Source organism: Papilio polytes, unplaced genomic scaffold (genome assembly GCF_000836215.1).
Source record: "Papilio polytes unplaced genomic scaffold, Ppol_1.0 DF821956.1, whole genome shotgun sequence".
Classification (NCBI taxonomy): Eukaryota; Metazoa; Arthropoda; class Insecta; order Lepidoptera; family Papilionidae; genus Papilio; species Papilio polytes.
In genome coordinates this window covers 3,339,345-3,364,387 of record NW_013527248.1, presented here as the reverse complement: position 1 = coordinate 3,364,387, position 25,043 = coordinate 3,339,345, and the positions used below count along the sequence as shown (strand labels likewise).

The following is a 25,043-nucleotide window of genomic DNA, read 5'->3' as shown; positions in this document are numbered from 1 at the left end:
TGGGATCTGCCCTTGATCTGCAAAACGCCAATGGTCTAATATATTTTAATCCAGTGATCCTGGGTTCAATCCTTGGCATCACTTATATTTTATTTGAATTCATGGAATAAAGCCTAATCACTCTTACTTAGTAATAGACTAAAGATGAAAATCAAAATATATAAATACAATTCACAAGCGATATGTACTTTAGTACTTCGTAGTATTTTCATCTCACGTCATTGAAAGCTGTTCTGTGTGACCTAAATTACTGTAGTTAGTTTCCAATATACGCGACTGCTGACACACAATATTGCAACACAAATCAGCATAATCTAGAACTTTACTTGAACAGTTTTTTGCGTAATATTGACAATTTCCCCTGTTAAATAATAATGCTATATCAGTACACGAATGGACAACATATTGTCAAAAATGGACTGTGTAAATCATAATTTTATGTTTTCTTACTAAGTAATGTAAATGTAACTCGTAAAAGGCTGAATAGATCTCGATGAAATTCAGTAGAGATGTACAATATATTTTAAATGAATACATAGGCTACTTATTAAGGTATTTTTTAATTCCGCGCAGACAAAGTCGCTGAAAAAGGGTAGTAACATAAATGCTTACAACAAACGTATTTTAATCGAATTCAATATTACTTTCTAATTTACAAAACAATAATTAACAACCATAAATATAAAGTTTTCACATGTTATGGTTGTAAAGTTGAACAAATGAACTTTCATTACCAAAATTGCGTAAAACAAACATACTTTATAATTATCGTTGGAAAACATCGTCGGGGTAAACATTACGAATGTAAGACTTTATTTGATAATCATACTCGTACAGCGACACATAAAGGGGTGAATAAATTGAAAGATAAGAAATACACGAGTAGAACGGGTAATTGAAAAGCAGAGACCTTGTAGAACTTTGTTTAAATTTTTATATAACCTTTTCTGGAACAAAATAAACAAAAAACCTACTTGTATATTCAGCTATGGTGGAAAAATAGTTTTATGTTAGTCTAATAATGATTACCTAAACTTTATCTAAAATACAGATAATTTTTGTACAATAGTTTTAAAAATTAGCTTCATTTACTTTTATTTTTATTTTTATTGAAACTAATTATATATCAAATATCCGACCAAACTTACCGTAACTGACCAAAATAATTAAAATGAACTCTCAGTCATCTAGTTTCTAGTAACTTAAATTAATTTAACCGATAATGTAACCGAAATATCAGCTCACAAACTAACGGGCTAAGAAATTTGAAATCTTGCATCAGTATATTTCTGTTAAAACATAGATTGCTACTAAGTTAGTACTTAGGTAATAGGTTGTAAAAAGGAGCGAACGTAAATTGTGAACTTTTAAACTGCACGCCAACGAAGTCGTGGGCAACAGCTAGTGTTAAATAAATAACATAGTAAGCTTACGTCCATGTACAAATACGGTTTAAAAGATGTGGTCCTACAATTTTTATCAGATATAATTTAATTTGAAACTAAATAAATTCTAGAGCACCATATCGTAGCGTCCGGCGATTAAAATTCTAATTTGAACTCGGGAGACGAAATTTATGCGTCGCACATGTGCTATGAAATGAAAGAAAAACTAAAATAACAAATGTCTCTCGTGTATGACTTGAAATGATAATAGATTGTAGCTCAAAAAGATATTAATACCTCTTTTCAAGTTTAATTTCTATTAATCAGTATAAGAAAAACAATGTCCTGAGTGACGTAAGTGTAACTATTATAGCGGTACTTACAAAACCAGTTCGACATCGTTCTTTAAAAATCAAGCGTATGTTGGCTGGCAACACATCTGCAATTCCGCTGGTGTTGCGGATGTCCAAGTGAGTGAATGATTACTTAGTTATAAACTAAAATAGTTCATACAAAATCACTTCTCAAAGCTAAATTGTAACATAAATCTTATGTAGCAAATACTGGAAAATGGATAATTGCAAATTTAAAATATTTTCATAATTAAAGAACTACAAAAAGTACACCAAAACATTGAGTGTTACGTCTGAGTGCGGGAGTCAGTAATCCCAGCCATCAGTCGGCTCAACCAGTCTGGCAATCAGATTAAGGGAGGGTGGAACTCCTTGTCTCCTGCGTTCTAAAAAAAATAACCCTAAGGTAAGCTGCCATCGCTTGTTTTATTACACTTGTTTTCACTGCCCAAGCACTTCTATACAAATATAAAGTGATATATTTTGATTCTCATTGTTAAAACAAAGACTAAGCATCAATTCTAGGAGTGATAGGGGAGTGCCACAGATACAAATATACTAAAAGTGGGCCTTCGTATGCCTTTCGTCGGTTTTATCTTGTAGCATTAAAACCTTTTTACTGCGTCTAAATTTTCTTAGAACATCCTTGGCATTCTAAAGGTTTGTCGGAAGTGAGAACAGGGTAGTGGACTACGCAGTAACAAACTGGAGGCCAGCCAGACGCCAGCCGCTTGCCCCATCGTAAGGGAAGAGACGAAATGCTCTACACGTGTTGGTGCACTTGCGAAATCACGTTATCTATTGAAACGTTGGCTGAAAGCCAATTTTTGACTTCACCGTGTACAGAATGTCGCCTTTGAACTTCTATAAACATTGTTATCAGCTTATCACATACGTAACAAACTCGTATCGGATCTCACTTCGATGGGGAATAAAATCACACTACCAAGCAGATTTCAGTATTATCAATATTGCTAACTTTCTTGTCTTTAAAAAAATAATAATGAGAAAGGTTTGTACTCGTAAAATTCAATGTCGATGTCGGCGCCTTTTAAATAGATTTACCCAAAAAAAGTAATTGAAATTGGCAAATAGTAATTGATTTATTAGAGCTTGTAACATAAATCAATCGTCTACGTGAAATAAAATGTAGGTAGAACTCGGAACAAATCCTACGGAATTAAATTTAACCTTGGCAAAAAACTTAAATTCATTTTTCTAGTCACGTTTCTTATGTCGCCGTGAACACGTTTGGCAAGCGTGATAGAAACTTTTATAAAATGAAATTTTTAAATTTTTATACGAATTTTCCGATCTAAAAATGAAGGTATTATAAAATTGTGACTTTATTTTCAGTAAAATTATTTTACCAATTTTGACCACATGCTACATTATCATATAGAACCATAAAAGCTGCAGAATATTTGTTAGCTTTGGAAATACAAAATCACATGAGTAAGGCAAATGTTATGTTTTAGAAATTCTAAACACTTTTCTAGAAGAACAATAAATCTGCTACAAATTACTCTGCGAAGCTGGTATGACGCGATAATCATAAAGTTTGATAATTTTATAGTTCGTAAAATAAATCCACCTAGTTTAAGTGGTTTTAATGTATTTTATTGTTTACATGTGTCAAATTGTCAATTGCAAATGTCAAAATGACATGACATGACAAAACTTGGCAATCTTGCTTCCTTGATGTTGGCAGCAACTTATGGTCTCTGTCCCACATTAGGGTTGATATCCAAAATATTTACCCCCTAAGTTTAATGGCGTGAAAATATATAGCCTAAAGCGTGACGTAAGTGTAGGGCTTTTTATCAAAAAAAAATATTCAAAAATATACTGTAATTGTTGAGATCTTAGGTAACAAAGAAGTGTGTGTTTACGCTTTATTATAATAGTATAGAAGTATAGATGTAAAGGATTTCATTCGGTAATATATTGGAAGCATTTGCATCTTGGTGTTTGGAATATTCGTAGGCACCGTAACAGTGAAGAGTGTTGCTTTCGTTTGTATAAATCAATGTCACTGTAGTGGAGGGTTGCACAGCGTTAGCTGATTGCTTCACACATAAACTAGTATCTACACAACTAAAACTCTATAAAACAAACATATTTTAAATATATAGGATAGGAAGAGAAAAATTTTGACTAAAATAATCAGTACTTGATGATTAAAAGTTATGGGTTGACTAAAATTTTAACTTATTGTTGAGTATATTTTGATTTAAATGTTCGTACGCTTTTTTTTACATGTCAGAGCGTTTATATTATTGAAAAATTTAAGACCTAGACTTATTTAAGTCACTCAGATTATGTTAAAAAGCGTAAAGTGTGTGACAATAAGAAGTGTAAAAAGTGCATCAATTAAACCATTATGACTAAAATATAATTAAATGACTGAAGAGCGTCACTCAAATCCTGTGTATACGTTTATTTCCCACTTAGAAATTATTTCAATGTACATCCATCAACGTCTTCCTTGACTTATGACAAAGTACAAAACGGGATATTTAAGATAGAGTAATTGTTTGCCGCGTAATGGAGCCGTAAGAACACCCGTGATGAATTGTCTCTCACTCCTGCAGCAAATGGACTAAGATTATATAAACACTAGGAAAAATATTACGCATAAAATGTGAATTATTATTACATACCATTGATATTTTTTACCTATGTGTTCTTCCAGACTATCCTCTACATCAATGCTATATGCTCTTTAGATTTGTATTTATTTTATAATAAAACTTATGATTCTTACTAAATTACGCAGCTATGGTTAATTTGGTTTTATCATTTTTATTCGTCTTACTTATAAGGCGCTTTAGAGATTTTTAAATTATAAAATGAACAAGGCATGTGATATTAAGAAATTTAAAACATTGCTTATTTGAACGTTACTGTTTCGATTACGCCAGGTAAAAGTTATAATGCACTTTTAGTTAACTTGAGAGTTATGAAGAAGTTTCCATCCGTACGTTCCAAGGAATTTCATACTTATGAAGTTTCATCGTGAAAATATTATCAAAGTTTACCGAACTCTCAATTTATTCTTGTGATCTCATAAAAATTAACACTTTCCATCTTGCATCTATTACCAGTATTTAAAACTTTGCCTTAATTTTGCTTAAAGCAGATGCTAGGAAAATTATTTATAGTGTGACCATTCTCAGTAAAAAGTAATATTTTATTAAAACTAACATAGTATATTATCTGTGGTAATACATATACGTTACACACATTAAATGAAAGATTTGTATTTTCGTATGTATTTCATTCGCGCAAAAACTACTGAGCTATTTTTAAAAATTCTTTTACTATTAGAAAGGTAATTTATCTGTGAGTAACGTAGGCTATATTTCATTATTACTAATACTGAGGCATTAATAAACAGCCTATTTCTGGATCCCGGCGTTGAAAAACACTATATTTTCACTTTTCTCGGCTTACACTGCCTAAACCGTTAGATGTATATAAAAATATACAATAAAAAATACATTTCACAGCAAACTATTCAAAAATAAAATATTTAACAAAAAAATTTACATGTCGAAATTATCACGAGGCGCACGAAAAATAATTAAAAAAAATTGCACAGTAATTTTTAAACAACATATTTTTTTTCTTGTGGGATATAACATCGTTTTTTCATTCACTAGGGAGAGTCGGTCGCGAGTCGTTATTTCTGTGAAATATTACCCAACGTACGTTCTCCTGGCTTCCCAGGACCAGCCAAAATTGACTTCGCTTAATGAAATACTAAAATACGTGGAGTAATTTTGAAATATTACGAACGAATAAATAATAGCAACATTTCGTGTAAAATATGTTTACTTTATAACGAAGACTGAAGGGATTTTTCTACTGGCACATTTCTGTTAAATATACATAATTATGAGAAATAACATTCAGTGAGATCTTCTAAATACATTAAGTTAAATTAAACCATAAATTTGTTTCAAAGAGACAAAATGATGTTGGTAATGTTTGTCAATTATCTTCAAAGAACAAAATAAAAGTAGTTATTACCTATCTACACTTTCTATACTAATATTATACAGAGGAAAATTTGTATTCTTGTATGTATTGAAATAACTAAAAAAAATACTGGCCCGTTTTTTTAATTATTTCACGATAAAAAAGAAAAATTATCAGTAAGTAACATCTACTAATATTATAAATGCGAAAGTTTAGATGGATGGATGGATGTTTGTTAGAGTTTGTAGCCTAAACGATTGAACTGATCTCGATGAAATTTGGCATAGATGTAGAGGACAGTCTGGAAGAACACATAGGCAACTCACTTTTGTTTTTTTTATTCCACGCGGACGGAGTCGCGAGCGAAAGCTAGTATTCTATATTTTTGTTCACGCGGTCGATGTCGTGAGCAACAGCTAGTTATTTATAAAACAACACTCAAAAGGATATTTCAGTCCATTATTATTAATACCAAAACACCTAACATTTTGCTGTCACTCGACTAAATTACACTGAATATTAAATTCCTGAATTTGTGAGGTTCTTGTTTTGATATTAGGAATGTATATTTTGTTATATGTTTAATTCTAATAAATGAAATATATAGAAAAAGTAGCTATCGTCCGTGGACTTAAATAAAAATGAGTAGTCTATGTGTTCTTCCAGACTATCCTCTACGTCTATACCTAATTTAATCTAGATCCGTTCAGCCGTTTAAGCTACAAACTCTGACAAACATCCATGCATCTAAACTTTCACATTTATAAAATTAGTAAGATAATGAACTTACACAGATAAGTAAAATTCCACAATTATTGATTTTAAAACATTCATTACCAAAGCCACGAACACAGGAACTAAGTACAATGCTAAATTTGTTCTGCTTTAATAAAATCTGTTCTATGAATCTATAGTAACTTGCATCTTAGAGTTAACTAAAAGCTTGAACACTCAAACCAAGCTTTCTTGGCACATGGTCAATTGACCGGTAAACTTGATTTGTCCTTCGAATGAAGTAAACAAAATCACAGTAAGATAACAATTGATTTGTACATAGTGTGTATTGTGACAGTTCATATAACTACTAGAGTACAGTCTAGTGTAGACAATAGACTAACAGATCTCGATTGTCTATGGTGAATGTAATGCACTGCCTTATGCTATGCATACAAACAGAAAAGTAATGAGATTGATTGTGGCTATAAAGGTAGAGAAAGACTGAGGAAAGTATCGGTGTTTTTTTTTTATAAGGAGTGAATTCAGATATGACGGCTGATAGTGACAAATGGAATAATATGTATACTTCTAGTCTTATAATGTTGAGCATATTTTTAATTTTTATCCTTATGTACAACATTCCTGATAGCCCTTATATAATTCCAGCTTCTATCGCTGAAATTACTATTTCAACTCCTAAACCACTCGAGCAGTATATTTGATTATTCAATTATTTTGTTAATAAAGTTATATGGAGCATGTTGCTATTGCCTGAAATATTATACAATTTTGTTGCACCCAAATATTTGGAAACCGCAAACTACTCCAACGGTATTCACATTTTAAACATTCAAAACACGTAACACCGTACATTTCGAATGCTATGCTACCGCAAAATACCTTCACGTTAAATTAAAGTTTTATTCTATTACTTAATAACTGTATAAATACATAAATTCACATGCGAAATGAAATTACCGATGTGTCGCTACCTTTATGTTAACGAAAGGCGAAGAGAAAATAAGACACTTGGATCGTACGAAGCGGTGTGCTGTATGTTAATTTTTTTATGAATTTATGACCCTATTTTTATGTAGGTACCTGACCAATTATTTAAACGCTTTTATCGTAACAAAGTTCATCATCATCTCCCCTACCTTATCCTACTCACGTTGGGTCAGCGCACCGGGTTTTCTCTATCATCCGTCGTCTCAGTCATCACTCACTTCTTGATGTCACGTTACACGCAATCCATCCATCTCTTTCTAGACCTACCGCTACCGGTGTATCCACACTCATAACTAAGGTCCTTCTTGTTATATGCGATTCATCCCTCCTTTAACGTTACAGAGTTCTAAAATGAAAACTTTACTTAGTCTTAGACAATTTAATTTAGTCTGTACTTTGTCTCTCCGACACATCACGCGTCCTCTTTTAAAAACGTTAAGCTTTACGAAAAAATTAAAAGAGCAAGTTTTATATTATAATATTTAATACTAGCTGTTCCCATTCGACTTCATCCGCATAAAATTATTTTATTGTTTACCTTAATTATCAATTGCAAATGTCAAAGACATGACATGATGTCAAACCATGGCAACCTTGCTTCCTTGATGTTGGCAGCAACTTATGGTCTCTTCCCCACATTAGGATTTTTATCCAAAATATTTACCCCTAAGTATAATGGCGTGAAAATATATAGGCTAAAGTGTGACGTAAGTAGGGCTTTTTATTAAAAGAAAGAGTTATTCAAAAATATGCTGTAATTGCTGACATCTTAAGCAACAAAGAAATGTGTATTTACGCTTTATTATATTAGTATAAATAGATAGATTAGACTTTTCATAACATATAAAATGTACAATAGTGTACGGTTTGCGACGACACGGACACATTTCAGTTGTCTAGTCCACAGGTGTCCCGTCTCAGCACTATTAATTAATTTAATTTATGTCGTATTCGCTTTATATTTTATACTACAAATTCTCTCGTTTTATACACATTTTGGGTAAACACAAAACTTTTAGAATCATTACATTACAATTATATTTACAAAAATAGTAAATGTATAAAAAATCGAAGAAACTGGCTAAGTTAGTCAAACCTTGCCCTAGCCTTTATTTTTCTGCTGCATTCAGATTAATTAAAATTTTTAAATCTGCACTAAGGGACAGTTAAGAGATTGATTTCGAAACTGAATAAGGTCATGGTTAAATTCTAATTCCATTTTCAAATGTTGACTTCTATCAAATTAAAAACGGTGCTTATGATATGAGAATTGTTTAAAATTCTTCTCAGTATTGTATGTTAAACGATTCCAAGTACGAGATATTATAGACTATTTTCTACTCTATAAAGAGATAAAAGAAATAGCTATATAATGAAAGCGACTACTAGTTAAGTATTCTAAATTTGTGTCGCCTAATGAACGTAAGTGATTTTGTAAACGATACCTGCTTAGAGGAGGGTGGCTCTTAATTAATTGCTAGCTCTCGTAGGGTATTAAGTAAAATGCCAACCGTGCTTCATATATCACCGAGTGCGAGGTATTAGGCGCAGCCCAGAAAATGGGGTACATGTTAATGTAATCACATTGATTGATAATGTATGATAAGGGACGGGATAAAATATACCAAAGATGGAGTTTTTCCTTTCGTAAATCTCACGTTATGTCGAAAATAACGTTATTTATTTTTGTTAAACAGAAAATTCATGATGTATAACAATTTGGTTAAGATTTTTCCTGATTCACTCGTTCATCTTACTTACTAATATTATATATGCGAATGTTGGGATGTTTGTTACTATGTGTCTCAAAAAGGCTTAACGAATCTCGCTGAATTTGACACAGATGTAGGACATAGTCTGGAAGAACACATAGGCTAGTGAATTAATTAATTAGTAAAGTAATTAATTATAGCTGTTGCTCGCGACTTTGCCAGCAGTAAATAAAAGAAAAATAGTAAATATATAGCCTATGTTACTCAGAGATAACATAGCTTTTTAATGGTGCAAGAATTTTTGAAATCAGTCCAGTATTTTTTGAGTTATTTCAATACATACAAAAACCAAAAATACAAATCTTTCGTCTTTATAACACTAAGTATAGAAGTATAGATTTAAGGCTTGTCCCACCAAATTGTAAATTGTCTGATTACAATCCAACGTGAAAAAAGTTATCTGACAGTGACATCATTTTTAAGTTATCTGGCCCTTATCAGCCAGTGGTGGGACAGGCCCTAAATCTTGTCACTTTGTTACAATCTCCTTCAGCTTCAGATTTCAGTATAAAATCCATACATATTTGCTTTCAATTGTTATTAATTTGTTTTATATACATCCAGATCCTCCATTCTTACCGGACAACATTGTAAGTAAGTCCAAGAAGTTAAAATAAACTTTAATGCTTGTCGTTTTAAAGACTAGTGGAATTACTGAACTAACGCCGTACCATTTTATGTTTCAAGTTGGATATAACTAGATTAAATGTTCATGCAATCCGCGGTTGTTTATGTAGCTTTACTTTAAGAAGTCTTCGTAAAGTCACCTATGCTGCTTAAATAAAGTTAATATGAGTTGTTTACAGAGAGTCTCTGAATAAGACTTAAATTTTAAGTGCTACGTAACAGCATAAAGAACCTCTTCAAAGCTGTTATTTTAAGTAGCTGTTTACGATTTAATGACTTCTTCAATTTGATGTATAATTCAAATAAGACTATGAATAAATGACCTCGATCTATCAAAAGTCGTTGGAAGAGTACAGATTTTAAGACTATATCTTTTATTATAGTAAATTAAAGCAAACTGTCAGTCAATTAGAAATCGTAAATAAATAATCAAAACTGAAAATTTTATTGATAAAAATCAAATAACTGAGAATAAAACTCGTTTATTGCATACAATGAAACATTTTAATGCAGAAAAACAATCACGATATTCTAGTGGTTGAGCGAGTCGATTCATTTTATAGGATTTAAAATATTATTTCCTGTCCTGATAAATATAAACCCGTTTTTAAATAGACGTGATATTTTTATATAATGTAAAAAGTAGAGTCGCAATGTATTTCCCACCGACACATTTATATTTTCTTCTGTTCGTCATGATTTATTATGTTTTAAACTGACGTGAATAAAAATCCATACAAGGTTAGCGTTTGTTTACAGTAGTCACGAGTAACTGAATCACGGGTAAATTGGTGACCTGCAGATCAGCTTACGGTTCATATGTAAAGGATCAATGAACCGCTCACAGCTCGGCACAATTACCTGCATAGTTATGATATGCATTTCGAGATACGAACAGTAAGTCATCAGACAGCTCACATATTTATAGTACAATCACTTGACTCGTAAGTTGCTATTTTAGTCGTTGAGTTGTAGCTCAACAGTTATCCTGTGATCTGCCCATTTGAACTAATTCAATGATGATTTGCCCACGTCTATTTACCCGTCTGGGTAAAGACCCACAAGAAACTACAAAAACTCACGCATCTTAAAGACAATCTTAAATCATTTACAAAATATAGTATAGTAAAAGGTTTTTTTCTAAAAGCTTCATTTCACTTACATTTCTGTCACTTATACATTTTTACGATATCGTAATGTTCCCACGAGATGACTTCTGTTCCGCGACGTCGCAAACTTCTCTCAAAGTAAAAAGAATGATGAATGAAACGGTATTCCATTTATGAAACTATTCCCTAATGTGTTCAGATTTCTCTTGCAAATGCGTAGGTATTTGAATGTAATCATTATCATACTTTCTCGTTCACTTTGGAAGAATTGAATGATCATTGCTACGTATTGACCGTTCGCAAAAGGGTAACGTACTAATGCTGGGTATCTGAAGTTTACATTTATTTTACCTAATGATTAATAAGTGTTAGGTTAGCTATGTTTCGACGATGTAAAAGTTATGTTACGTAGTTCGGAAACAGATTTCATGATGTTATCGAACCACTAACGAACATTTAAACGTAGCTGGGAAACTGGTAAATAAAGTATTTATCCTGTATTGGTCTTTAGTAAGCTAGCGCCAACCATTTATCGATCAAAACTATTGTCTTGTATCACAGGCAGGCGCTTTTATTGTAAAACCGTTAAATAGAAAAAATGTCGGCTACATGTGTTTTTTAATTCAAAATCACACACAAAATTGTATGATTTCTGATATTAGTAGCCACGAAGCTATTGTTTTTATGATACTAATGTACATAAAGTATTCTCGTAAAACGCTAAGCTTCGGTAAATTAACTTTTATCTGGTCCACTAGGGTGATGTCCAGCCATTGGATAAAATTGCACTTTTTACGCTCGTCTCGCTGTTTACGACCTATTAAATTTTAGCATTTACAAAACAACGGCTATTGCATACAATGCCTACTTACTAGGGTTTGGCCGCTTTAATTTTACTAATGGTAAATACATATTTCAGATTTAAAGAAAAATATTGCTTATTTTATCTTAGCAATTCTACTGTTATCTATACTGATATTATAAAGAGGAAAGATTTGTATTTTTGTATGTATTGAAATACAAAAACTACTGGGCCGATTTTAAAAATTCTTTCACTGTTAGAAAGGTAATTTATCTGTGAGAAAGTAAGGCTATTTTTTATTATTTTTTTATTTCACGCGGACTAAAATCGCGAGTAAAAGCTAGTATTTTATTATTTGTGAAAGTAGTTATTTATTTATCGTCACAAGGACAAGTTGGATGTTAAATAAATCTGTATCAAGATATATTAGTATGTATGCTCATACCAAATGGTCGAGATAGCTTGTTGTGCTGACACTTTCCTTTAATTAACGCCGCAAACTAGAAGCGTATAACAATTTAGTGGAATTAGGGCATAACTAACACGTGATTTAATCCGCAACAACAGCTTGTATTTTATCAAACGTGGTCCTTTATTATTTATTTAAACGTATTTATGAAATACATAAAAAAACGTTGCTAAGAAATTAAAAAAAAACACTTTTCTAAGATCCTTGACTGTCGTTTAGAGTAAAAGATTACCTAAAGACCTTAGCCGAATTTTCTAGTTCTCTACTTATAAGATGATTTATTCGCATATATCTGTGTTGCATGCCGGTGACGTCCGCTCCAATCGATCACTCGGATAAGACTGCTGCTGCTGCTTGCATGACGCCATGACAGTAGACATCAGTGTTGCCATACACTGCAATATCATTATTAGACGCAACACTTGACTTTTACCTGCTAAGCCGGGCACTTCCAGATTTCAAATTTTTAATACCATACCTGTTATATGTTTAACTGAAAATAATTCAACTAGTTATATAGCTACTGATGTCGCCATTGCTCGTCCCAGGCTGACGCATCGCCCTCCATATTGTCATCATTTACGTTCAGCGAACGAAACGTTTATAAATTGACGTACATTTTGTCTCCCTGTCACGTAAATCTGGAAGAAACATTTTATTCAATACTAATACATAATGATGCATTTATCAAGCTATCAAGATATTTTTTTTAAGATAAAGGCAAACGATCTTTGTAAACACCAAGAAGTTCATCGACGCCAATGGTCCAGAAGAAGTGCATATGCGTTGCCGAACTTCGAGAAGGTGATATTCTCGCTTCTTGAAGGACCTTAGAACTCATTGAGTTATTTAACTATACAAGATTGCAATTTTAATCCATTATGTTTGATGAAGTATACAAGTGTTAGATAAAGAGCATTTGAAACCAACTGGCATATATGCCTAGACGTATGTATAAGAAGCGAGAGTGCTTTGTTAAGACGGTTCAAAAGAGGTCTGTGGCTGCCTACCCTTCTGAGTTACGGGCGTTATGTCGTAGAAAACAGTATGAAAATTGATAATGCGCATTAAAAAAATATTTGTAACGGTTTTGTTATTTTTGAAAAAATTAAACAGTATGTTTTCTATGGTTACTTTGTAGGTTATATCTGTAAGCGTGGTACATATAGTTATGCACAATTAACAAGTATGATAATGATAACAAAATGTTGTTATTCTCTCATAATAATAAGAATTATTTGTTCCGTGAAATCTGGAACACAAGTACCAAGTAGAGCTTTTATTTCGTTGACATCGCGTCAGACGTCAAGGAAACAATTCAATTATATGAGACAGCCTTCACGCAAAGAAAACATCAAATATATTTCAACTTTCTCTTGCACAATAATATTTCTATATGTTTTTTCCTGTACATAGCACATTCAGTACATGCATATCTATCTAAACAGCTCTATGATCTTACTCTGTTAGTGAATAGTGAATTTTAGACATGATCTGAAGATCATCAAGTGTGAACAGCCCCTTAGTGTAGATTTCTCGTACTAAAGATTCATTAAGGGACTCCCACAGTGAATATTAAGCGTAAGTAAGTAGTGTAAATAAGAATTATAAGTATAGTATGTGCTTCAACTTTCTAGTACATTCTTTCATAACTTTATCTACGAAATTTAGTATTTCAATACAACCAAGTATATTGAATATTCTGTAAAAAAAATTCCAACCCCCACCAATATTCAATGCACGTCCAGTCTAACGGGAATGGAAAATAAAAGCAAAAGAAATAAATTGCAAACGCTATGTGAGCAAAGTGCCTTTGTTTCATCGCAGTTTTCGATTAGCTCCTTTTGTTCGGGACTGTCCGCTTTTAACTAAAAAGTTTGTATATGTATGTTTAAATTGAAATTCAATTACTTCCAATTACTAGTCAATGGAAAATATACAGAATTCGAAACAAAAATATCTGCTCATAACGGCGCAGTATTTCTAAATCTGTAACGTTTTTATTTTTTTCAGGAAGAACGTTGGTAGGTAAAGTTAACAATATCGTTATGCACAAATGTTACAGAGCCACGGTTATATGCATATTCAATGCTAGCTGTTGCTTGCGACTTCGTCTGCGTAAAATTTAAAAATCATTATGAAGTATAGCCTTTTTTTTTTTTCGCGGGGGAATTCTTAATAAAGATACCTTGTTTCCGGGTTGGAATATGGTTATGTAGGGTTTTACCTACTAAAACCCCCTCGGTGGCCATCCTCTAGTGCTACTGGTGGGGCTCCGGGATCTCCGGTGGAACGCACCGGTGCGGTGCATGAAGTATAGCCTATGTTACTTACAGATAAACTACCTTTCTAACGGTAAAAGAATTTTTAAAATCAGCCTATTAGTTTTTACGGGAATCAAGTACACACAAAAATAAAAATCTTTCCTATTTGTAATATTAGTATAGAATATATAATAGATATAGAGGTAACGCTTTTATACTAAAGCTGTCCCATTGTCTTATCTCATACCAAAATTCTACTTATAAAAGTGGAAGCCTATTTTCGACATTAAACATATATTTTTAAAAATAAACAAGACTGCGTATTTAATCGTTCTAATGCATCAATTACAATGCAACCTTACATAATATTTGAAATAAAACTTTGAAATAAATGAGTGTTTAAAAAGTGTAGTCGGAAGTATAAAGTATTCTTGCCGTTAAATTGAACCTCTTATGTTCATCCGGAAATAGCAAATGATTTAGTTCCAATGACGGAAGCAAGTTCATATTACTGGCGTCCGTATTCAATATGTTGTATTAAATACTTCCCCTACAACTTCACTGGCAAAATATTTTTACAGAGTATTTTCCTCCACAAAACATTGTTAGCATTTTTATTTCATAACTCTCTTTATAAGCTGCCAACATTTCTTACTACATTCTTGGTTCGTTCTGTTTGAAGAGCGCTAGTTTACTTTAATAAATTTTTATCTAATAGAAAAAGCAAAAAGAACAATTAACAATTTCTTCTTTTCTTCACTGTACAGTTTTTATTTTCCTTCAGTGTTTTTAAAGTTATATAAATTAGTTGGTGAAAATTCTCATACAAAATTAGAGGCGACGATCAAATAAAATTAAGCCTAAATTCCTTGCATATCTTTTTGATCGACTTCCTAAAGGAAGGATGTAACTACTCATTTCGTCTATATATATTTTTATGTGTGTTATTTAATTTACAAACAAAACTATGCAACACAATAAAAATAAATATGTCATATTGGACATTTTTATTACGTACCTTTAGATAATGGTAGATAAGCTATATTTACATTTTTCTCACAATTTTTTACCGATTAATAGATTGCAACATCAATAGAAAGATATAAAGTTTCGAGTGCCATTTATGTACCCAAAGTATAATTTACCGCCGAACCCATTTCATGATAAACTCCCTCTAGTAAATTAAACCAAATTTTAGTGGACAAATAGAGTTGTAGTAGTAGCATTAGCTGTTTACAGATGGCGCTGTTGTTTATTTTAATTGTTTAATACGGTAAATGAATGTAACTAGTTAACTGGGTGTGTTTTAATTTATTTTCAGATATTAATTTCATTTATCTCTGTTAACAGTTCGAATCCTCACCACCCCTACCATTAACAACTGACAGCGCCAAAATAGTTAAAATAAAGAAAGAATAAAATACCATAGCTTGTAACGTATCTAGTGGATTATACATGCCAGTATTTGTGCCGATTTGAAGCGCCCCCGCTTGATTTCTCCGAGAACTAATTTTGACATAATCAATGTGTCAAAAGTTCTCGGCGTTTTGGTTCAAATGTTTATTCTCCTATTTATAAGTTTTTAATGTGTAAGATTAGTGTGCATAAACTTATGTAAAAAAGCTGCTTATTGTTATTTCGTCTTCAACAACAATGTTTACTTGTATATTTTGTAAAACTCATTACAAGAAAGGAAGTGGGATCTCATTTCATAAGTAAGTTAGTAGTAGGCTAGTTTAAGATGAGTTGTTATTTAAATTAGTATTTACTGTGCTTTTATTAACAGTTATATCAACGGACATAGATATATTACCTCTAGATGGAGTATTTTAATACAAGTTTGTTTCGTATGTCATTATTGTCATGCCAATATTTACCATTGTTACATTATAATTTTTATTTCTTGTTAAAAGTGTATATTATCAGACTTTTCTAAAAACTAAGGAGTGAAATATATACATAAAAAAGATGTATTAGATTTAAATAACTGGTAAAAATTACTACAAAAAAGAGTTCGGGAGACCTGACATGCCTCACTTGCTCTCCGTATGCTCCATCTAGAAGTGTTAATGTTTGCAAGTGTAAATCTATACCAATAAGATTAATGATATTCTTTATTGAAAACTAGCTGTTCTCTTGCAGCTTCATCCGCATGAAATTATGAAAATTTTACTTTATTGTTTACATTTGTCAAATTATCAATAGCAAACGTCAAAATGTCATGACATGACAAACCTTGGCAATCTTACTTTCTTAATGTTGGCAGCAACTTATGTTCTCCTTCCCACATTAGGGTTTTTATCCAAAATATTTATCCCCTAAGTTTAATGGCGTGAAAATATATAGCCTAAAGTGTGACGAAAGTGTAGGGCTTTTTATTAGTAAAAGAATTATACAAAAATATGCTGTAATTGCCAACATCAGACGACAAAGAAGTGTGTGTTTATGCATAATTATAATAGTATAAATACATGCAATGTTATTTGCAGGTTTCCAAAAGATGAGAGATTACATCTGTGGCTAAAAAATATGAAATTTGAAAACTTTTATCCATCAAGCAATGATCGCATTTGTTCTAAACATTTCACAGCTAATTGCTTTACTAAACACTTGACTCGCACATTATTGAAACATAATAGCATACCAACAATATTTCGTTTTAAAACAAGTAAGTGAATGTATTGTAATAAAAATGCTTTTAAAATCTTGTTTATAAATTGGCAGATACAATTCTATAAAATAATCATACATATTGTATCAGAATTTACTACACAATGGTATGGCTAGTTTTAAGATACGAAATGAGTATATTAGAGGAAGTTTGAGAGTAGCCCCCATAGTAGAGAAGGCTAGGAGTAAAAGGTTAGCATGGTATGGGCATGGTATGGGCATGTTATGAGGAGGGATGAATCGCATGTTACAAGGAGAATGTTAGTTATGAGTGTGGAAGAGTACATCCCTAGAAAGAGATGGATGGATTGTGTAAAAGGTGACATGATCAAAAAGGGAGTGATGACTGAGATGACGTATGATAGAGTTATGTGGAGAACAAAAACCTGTTGCGCCGACCCTACGGGAGTAGGATAAGGAGATGATGATGGTGTGGCTAGTTTAAAAATTAAATTCTTTTATACCCATCACTAATGACTATTATTCCCATGTGTTTTCAGAGGCTGCTTCTAAGAATAAAAAAGATGCTTCTAAGAATGATGATACTGAGAAAAGCCGTAAGTCACCATGTTCAAATAGCCACAACTCTATGGAACAGGATCCCCTCACTGATGATGAATTATGCAGCGAAATAAAAGTGGAGATTGAAGAAAACCATGATTCTAGTTGTTCATGTTAGTCTAAATTATTTTACTACTAATTAATACTAGTAGTTGCTCACGAATTCATCTGCATATAATCAAAAAATAAAGTCTATGTTACTGATAACATAGCTTTTTAATGGTGTAAGAATTTTTGAAATTGGACCAGTAGTTTTGAGTTATTTCAATATGTACAAAAATACATATCTTTTAACTTTATAATATTAGTATAGATTACACATATTATTTCATTGATAAATATTTTTTAGAAGGTATTTTCCAAATGGCTTGAAAGATCTCAATGAAATTTGTCCAATTGGCACAGATATGTAACATAGGAAGAACACTTAGGCTACTTTTTAATTTAATTATGCATGGACGGAGTCACAGGTGACAGCTAGTGTTTGATACTTTTTGCCTGACTAATAAAGATAATGATTTCACTAGAATATTTATATGTGGTACTAGTTTTTGCTCGTAATTTCTCAAACCAGAATTTAAAAATCTATATAGTCTTTTTTACTCAATGATAATGTAGCTTGTTGATGTTTAAATAATTTTTGAAATCAAGACAAGTTTATTTGTTAAATGTAAACACTCAAATCTTTCCTATTTGTAAAATTTGTACGGAACCATAATTGTATGATTTATAATTTGTATGGCTGATGCATATAAAATTTGTTTGTAGGTATGTCGAAATGCAGCAAAGTGGAACAGAACAATTTACCAAACAAAGGTATATCTCGAGTATGGGGTGATGTCAGTCATGATCATAGTTATCAAACAAACACCCCCACATCAACCCGAAAGGTAATAGAAGGAATTCAAAATACTTTGAAAGTTGCACGTACTCGTATAAAAGTATTATCTCAACATGTAAAACGCTTAAAAAAGAATATAATTAATTTAAAAGATACAAATAAAAAATTAAGAAAAAGAACAGCAATCGGTGATGTTTTTGTTGATATGTTAAAAAACACAGAAGATGCAAAGTCACATTTATTCAAACGTATGTTTTTAAATTCCGATGACAATGTAAGCCATGCAGGATATCCTAAAGAATTGAAATCTTTCTCATTAACACTCTATGCTCTTTCGCCACAAGCTTATAATTTCGTTAGGAAAAAATTTAATCTAGCATTACCACATCCACGTATGTTACGTTCGTGGCGAAGTGCTTTAAAGGCGAAATCTGCAAATTCAATTAAGAATAACAGCGGTGCCATCGACCCACCAAGAGTGGTGAGTGTACTTTCAATACAAGATGGCTTGGAACATGTTAAGGCGAAGCGTGTCACTGACTCGCCTTACGAGAATCCACACCAAGATGGAATGGAACATGAAAATAGTGGAAGTGAATCAAGTTTAGATGAAGATGATGAATATAGTGGCACTGAATCACCCGTTGAATTAGATTTAATTTTAGATGAAACGGAACATGAAAATAGTGGCACTGAATCAAATAGTGATTTAAATTTAGTTCTAGATGAAATGGAACAATGGCACCGAATCACTAAGTGAATTTACATCAAAGGATAAAAAGGAACATAACAGTGAGAACACAAAATCACGCGTTGAATCCACTTTAATAAAAGCTAGAATGAATCATGTCAATGCTTAAAACGACGATAAAAATACCCGAAGTAAAAAAAATCTAATCTATCAAGAAAAAATTTTTTTTACATTTATTTATATACGGTTACGAATTCAATGACTTTTTCTTTAAGTTTCTTTAATTTTTCAAAGAGATGATATCAAAGACAAGCGAGATAATGTAATAGTTAAGCTTCACAATTTATTTTAAAACAAGAGTTTTTCGTTTGTAATAATAAATGTTATAAATAATTATGTAATTTTGTACAAATACATAAATAAAACTTTTCAAAATAAACTTGTTTCATTTATTTTGTTTATAGTATAGACAGATTTATTTATATCGAAGATATGTTAATATATGAAGCGAAGACTGTAACCCTTTATAAAGTTAATTGACATTTGACACTGTAAAGTGCATAAAGCTTTGTTAAAAAAATAAGAATAATGGTCCAATTTAACTAATATTCGATCACTAGTAACGGTAAAAAACATAAGCTTTCACTTATTTTCTTAACATTTTGAATGCTATTAAAGTAGTTAATTCAAGCATACTGCAAACTTGGCCAGTACAGTCGGTCAGCTATCTATAACTGGACTGTCAACTGGTACAGTGTAAACGCTAACTGGTGCCAGTGAGTCCACACAATCTATGACTGGCCATGGCAACTGTTCAACTGCACTCGCCAAGTGTGAACCGCGCATTATTTAAAAAAAACTGTCGTCTAACTAAGTGTTAAGAAATATCGGTGACTGGTGTTTTTACTAATAGATTAATTAACAAAGGTAAGCTGTTAAACCCACCGTATCCATTCTACTATTTTATATTTAGACACCTGGATAATATCGCCTTAACATGGTACAAACTTTATTAAGTTGTCGTACTGAAAAAGGAAAAGATTCCTAGAGTTCTCCTACACTTTAGGCTATCGGAAAGAAAATTCCATTTCACCGAAACCACACCCTTAATAAGTAAGCCAATCGATACCTCTATTTCAGTTTATATTTCAATGATAAAGCAACCTGAATTTCACGTTCATAACCTTGTACATGTTGAACTAAGTATGAAACCAGAGACAAAGCGAAAGCTTCTAACAATACCGTAAGGGAAGCTTCAAACCTTCCAAGAAAACACGTTTCCAATATACCAAATACATTCAAAAGGTAAAACAAATACACACCTATAAGCAAAAGGAAAATTGTCCTAACAATGAGATACGTTAAACAAAAGAAAGGAATAATTAAATATATTTATCGAGGTAAATCTTCAATGAGAATAGAATAGCTGCGAGTGTTTAATTAAAACGTTATAGTTGAGGATTAACATAATATAATGTAACAACGAAATACCACTCGAACACTTGAGTTTATATAAGATTTCCTGGGAAAGTTATTCTTCTTTTTTGTAAGAGAAGGCAAACGAGCAACGGGAACACAGAAGTGGTCAACGACGCCCATGGACATCCGCAACACCAGAGGAATTACAGATGCGTTGCCGGCCTTTGAGGTAATTGTAAGCTCACTTCTTGAAGGACCCTAAGTCGTATTGGTTTGAAAATACCGCCAAGGACAGACTGTTCCACAACGCGGCTGTGCGGGGCAGAAAGTTCCGCGAAAACCGCACGGTTATTGAGTGCCAGCCATCGGTGAGGAGTGTACCTAGCGTTCTGTCGTGTCGTCTAATGACGATATTCTAATCGAAAAACAGGAAGGAACAAAAAACATACCACTACTACAAAGAAAGATACTGACCATTGTCCGTCCAGCGGATAGCTGCATGTGAGTTAGTAACGTTTTCAAAATCTGCGATGATCTGCACCTCTGGTTCATCAAAGCCGCAGCTGCACTTGGAATTGACGGCAGCGGTAGAGCGTGGCCCTGACTCGCAAAAATGGCATCACTATCGCTCGAAACGCTCGTCGGGCGTGCGCTATGCCGGAAACAAAGGCAGAACTATGTCCGCAGACTAAACGCCAGCCACAGCCGGAGCGGAACTTGCAGCACGTGACAGCGTTAACACCATCATAACGCACAGTTCGTAACAGGTCATTTTCACAAAAAAAGTACTTTAACGTAACACACATTCGCGTAAGTATACGAAATACTTCAAAGTTCAAGTATGAACATAATAGGTAAAATTTATGAGCCAACCGCGTCGTCAAATCAGTTATCTAGAAAAAAATGTTTTCAAGTACCGCCTCACATTGGGTTGCCACTTATAGTTCGGGATAAAAATAACAACGAAATACCATACACTTGAGTTTATTTAAGATATCGTGGAAAAGTAATTCTAATGTAAAAAAATGAAAGAAGAATTATGGTATAACGAATACATACAGAATGGCGAAGGGGCGGGCTCGGACCGCATCCAGCCCGAGAGATGTTGCGGTTTAAACGTAATGCTATAACATAAAAAAACTAAATCAAGGTAATTCTTGTAATATATAATTGATATTACAATACTATACTAGTATTATGTACAATCGGGGCAATATAATCTGGACTAAAAGTCAGTGGTACACGACTGGTTTCTATTAGAATCCCTTCGTTTGCACCACTCATTGCTGTCTAATTAATTAATTGTAGGTTAAGGCGAAGTGTGTCTCATTGCAAAGAACAAGGCATTTTTTCCTGAAGTGCATTTGCAATTGATAATTTGACACATATAAACAATAAAATAAAATTTTCATAATTTTATGCGAATATAAAAAAAAGACTAAAGAAGATCACAGTATAGGGGGAAGGAAGTCACCATTGCGGATTTACAAGTTATAAAGGCTTATGAAACAAAGTTACTAAGACAACAGTACACTAAGTATAAGACAATACCAATCACAAACTGTGATGAATATTGTTTGTGAGTCCTCGTATTAATATTTGCATAACATCCTGTTAACATGTATCGCTAGAAGTATGTTTATGATCAAACGTTATCAATTCAAGTAATGTAAAGCTATCGTTTATCAAACAGAAGCAATCAGCTTTTCAATATTAAAATTAAATCGAAATCAATCCTACGACGAATAGAATTCTTTAGAAGAGCGGTAAAAAAATTAATCGCTATCCCAAATTTTTACGAAGCTTCGTAATTCATATCGCATAGTCTTCTCGAAATAAATGAGTTTTCATAACATTTTTTTACGAGTTCTCTTTTATTAATCTGCGATTATAAAGTTATACCGAGAATGTAATAATAATTGCTTGTAAGTTGGATTTAATACAATTATTTTGAATAGCAATTACAAATTAAAATGAAAATAATCTCATTTATTCATTACTTATAAATACTAACGTAAAATAGTCTGTGTTTATTTCGTTTCCAAGCAGTTATTCAACTTCAAACAACTCTAGCACTGCGTATTTGAAGAATATTTTCTGATAGAAAATTGCGTAGCATTTAACAAGTGTGTACAAACCGTTTCGTCTGAACAAATTACTCAGAACAAATCATTTAACAAATTGAAGTACCACTTAGTCCCTTCCATTTATGTCGCAGTCACCTTATACGACAAGTCAAGGTTAAACTTAGAGCGCGCGCACACACACACACACACACACACTTTGACTAAACTATCGCACAACTGTTTAGTCGCGCTTTGATTCCTATGATCTTATATGGAAGTGCAGACTACTCGATTTTTAGTTGTGCAACTAAACAGTTGAATTGGCTGCGAAACAATCGACAATCGCACAGAGCTTGAACTTCAAGTTGAATTATTTCATTTAATTAGTTTAATTTCAAATAAATTATTATGTTACAGGACTGCTCAAGAACGAATAAATTTTCTCTCTCTTATGCTATGTTTTTAGTTTTTAGACTGTAATTAAAAAATAATAAACAATGTTCATGCAAACCTGTAAAGAAATGTAGTTGTACTCCAAAATACCAACTACTTAATAAGCTGAAACCAGAAAATATTTTGTTAATATTTCACAGCCAGTGAATGAATATGAATATGTTGCAAATAGAAGGAATACTTAGGTAATACGAACATAACACATTTATTAAGTTACTAGCTGTTCCCGTGCGGCTTCATCAGCATGAAATTATAAATTGCAAATGTGAAAATACCAATTACCTTACTATGGCAATCTTGCTCCCTCGATGTTAGCAGTTATGGTCTCTTTCCCACATTAGGGTTTTTATACAAAATATTTACCCCCTAAGTTAGAGTAAGACGTAAGTGTAGGGCTTTTTATTAAATAAAGAATTGTTCAAAAATATGCTGTAATTGCTGACATCTTAGGTAATAAAGAAGTGTGTGTTTACGCTTTATTATAATAGTATAGATAGATAACTGAACAATATAAACAACATTTTAGGTCACACTTAATCAACTTTTATTCTATACATTATACCGTATTTCAGTTTTAACAGACAACGAAAGTTGCTAATTCACGCAACAATCCACTTCGGTAACCAACAACAATATTTATCGTACGGAAAACCTTTCTGTGCGTAAATAAATCCGAGAGATATTCTCAGCCACAGCTTTATGAGAATTTCATTATATTCCGATTTCATTTAACATAAATGAAACTCTTTATACATAATCTAAGGTAATATCGATGATAGCCAAGGTAATTTTCCCGTCGTCTTGAATGTGTGCCAATCGTAAAGAAATCTCCCAAGAATTAACATTATGAGAGCCATTAGTACTAAATTTACTATGTTAATATAACTTATAGGCATCTCCACTTGCTCTCCTTTACTGCACACGTGGCCTAATGATATTGTGCTGATCTGAAACAATATATTTTTATAGTTTTAATTTTGACCGGAATTTTCATATCATATTAATATTATGAAATGAATGTTTGAAAGAGTTTGTAGCCTAAACGGCTGAACGTAACTGAATGAAATTTGGCATAGATGTAGAGCATAGTCGGGAAGAACACACAGGCTACTTATTTTTGATTTTTTTTTTAATATCACGCGGAGTCACGGGCAAAAGCTAGTTATTATACATTTAAAATTATACAAAATACAATTTAAATATATACACAAATGTAGCCCTGCAAAAACCATATGATTGGTTTGTCCGCGGGTGCGTTGTAACAATACTATGTAGAGTGTAGTGAAGTAGAAGTGGACACACCACCGGTGTAGCTGTGTAATAACTTATGTGTGAAATTATATAACGTACATACATAATATACTGTACATAAATAAAATACATATAATAATGGGTTATTTTCAAAAAGACTTGTCTACTTAACAAAATATGGAAGCCTTTATTCATTTGCATTCCATTGTCTAAAGTTATTGGCATACATTTATCTAATTAGTTACCTGTACATGTGAAACCGTTTTATCGTCAGACTTCGGACACCTAATGTCATGTTGATCGCGTATCACTCTCTTGTATTTATGCAGCAAAGCTTGGAACCTCGGTATGAAGTGACAATCGCACCGCCAAGGATTGTGACCCAACATCACGTGCATTATATTATTGTTGACTTGTATCGCCTTATCGAATGCGTACACTGGAATCTTGGGTAAAGCAAATATTTAAATATTAATCTAAACACTTTTTTACATGACATTACAATATTTAACAAGTAAAACATTTTTGACCGACTTCCCAAAAGAAGGAGGTATTCAATTCGACCGTATGTTTTTTTTTTTTTTTTTTTTTTTTTTTTTTT

The 25,043-nt window shown here is 32.3% G+C and overlaps 2 protein-coding genes across 3 annotated transcripts in view; one reads left to right on the top strand and one right to left on the bottom strand.

Annotated features, from left to right (window-relative positions):
• The first annotated feature begins 16,010 nt into the window (after positions 1-16,010).
• On the top strand, positions 16,011-19,609 carry LOC106107550 (THAP domain-containing protein 1-like). Its single transcript, XM_013288427.1, has 4 exons — positions 16,011-16,205; positions 16,980-17,158; positions 17,661-17,834; positions 18,490-19,609. The coding sequence occupies exons 1-4, from the start codon at positions 16,144-16,146 to the stop codon at positions 19,320-19,322; spliced, it is 1,248 nt and encodes a 415-aa protein (XP_013143881.1). The 5' UTR covers positions 16,011-16,143; the 3' UTR covers positions 19,323-19,609.
• Positions 19,610-23,735: 4,126 nt separating this feature from the next.
• Positions 23,736-25,043, bottom strand: part of LOC106107574 (protein singed wings 2) — a 13,406-nt gene continuing 12,098 nt past the window's right edge. The window contains exons 8-9 of one of the 2 annotated variants that reach the window (XM_013288455.1): positions 24,688-24,888; positions 23,736-24,138 (exon numbers count right to left, since the gene is read on the bottom strand). In XM_013288455.1, the coding sequence (XP_013143909.1) occupies positions 23,950-24,138; positions 24,688-24,888 (390 nt within the window). In that variant the 3' untranslated portion in view covers positions 23,736-23,949. The remainder of the gene's footprint in view (positions 24,139-24,687; positions 24,889-25,043) is intronic. The other variant, XM_013288456.1, reaches the window with a different exon arrangement.

What these genes read in the sequence shown, in the direction of transcription:
- LOC106107550 (XM_013288427.1), top strand. Translation starts at nt 16,144, where the DNA reads ATGTTTACTTGTATATTTTGTAAAACTCATTACAAGAAAGGAAGTGGG. An exon ending in AGTGGGATCTCATTTCATAA is followed by an intron (nt 16,206 to 16,979) that starts GTAAGTTAGTAG and finishes TGTTATTTGCAG; the next exon opens with GTTTCCAAAAGATGAGAGAT. An exon ending in CCATGATTCTAGTTGTTCAT is followed by an intron (nt 17,835 to 18,489) that starts GTTAGTCTAAAT and finishes ATTTGTTTGTAG; the next exon opens with GTATGTCGAAATGCAGCAAA.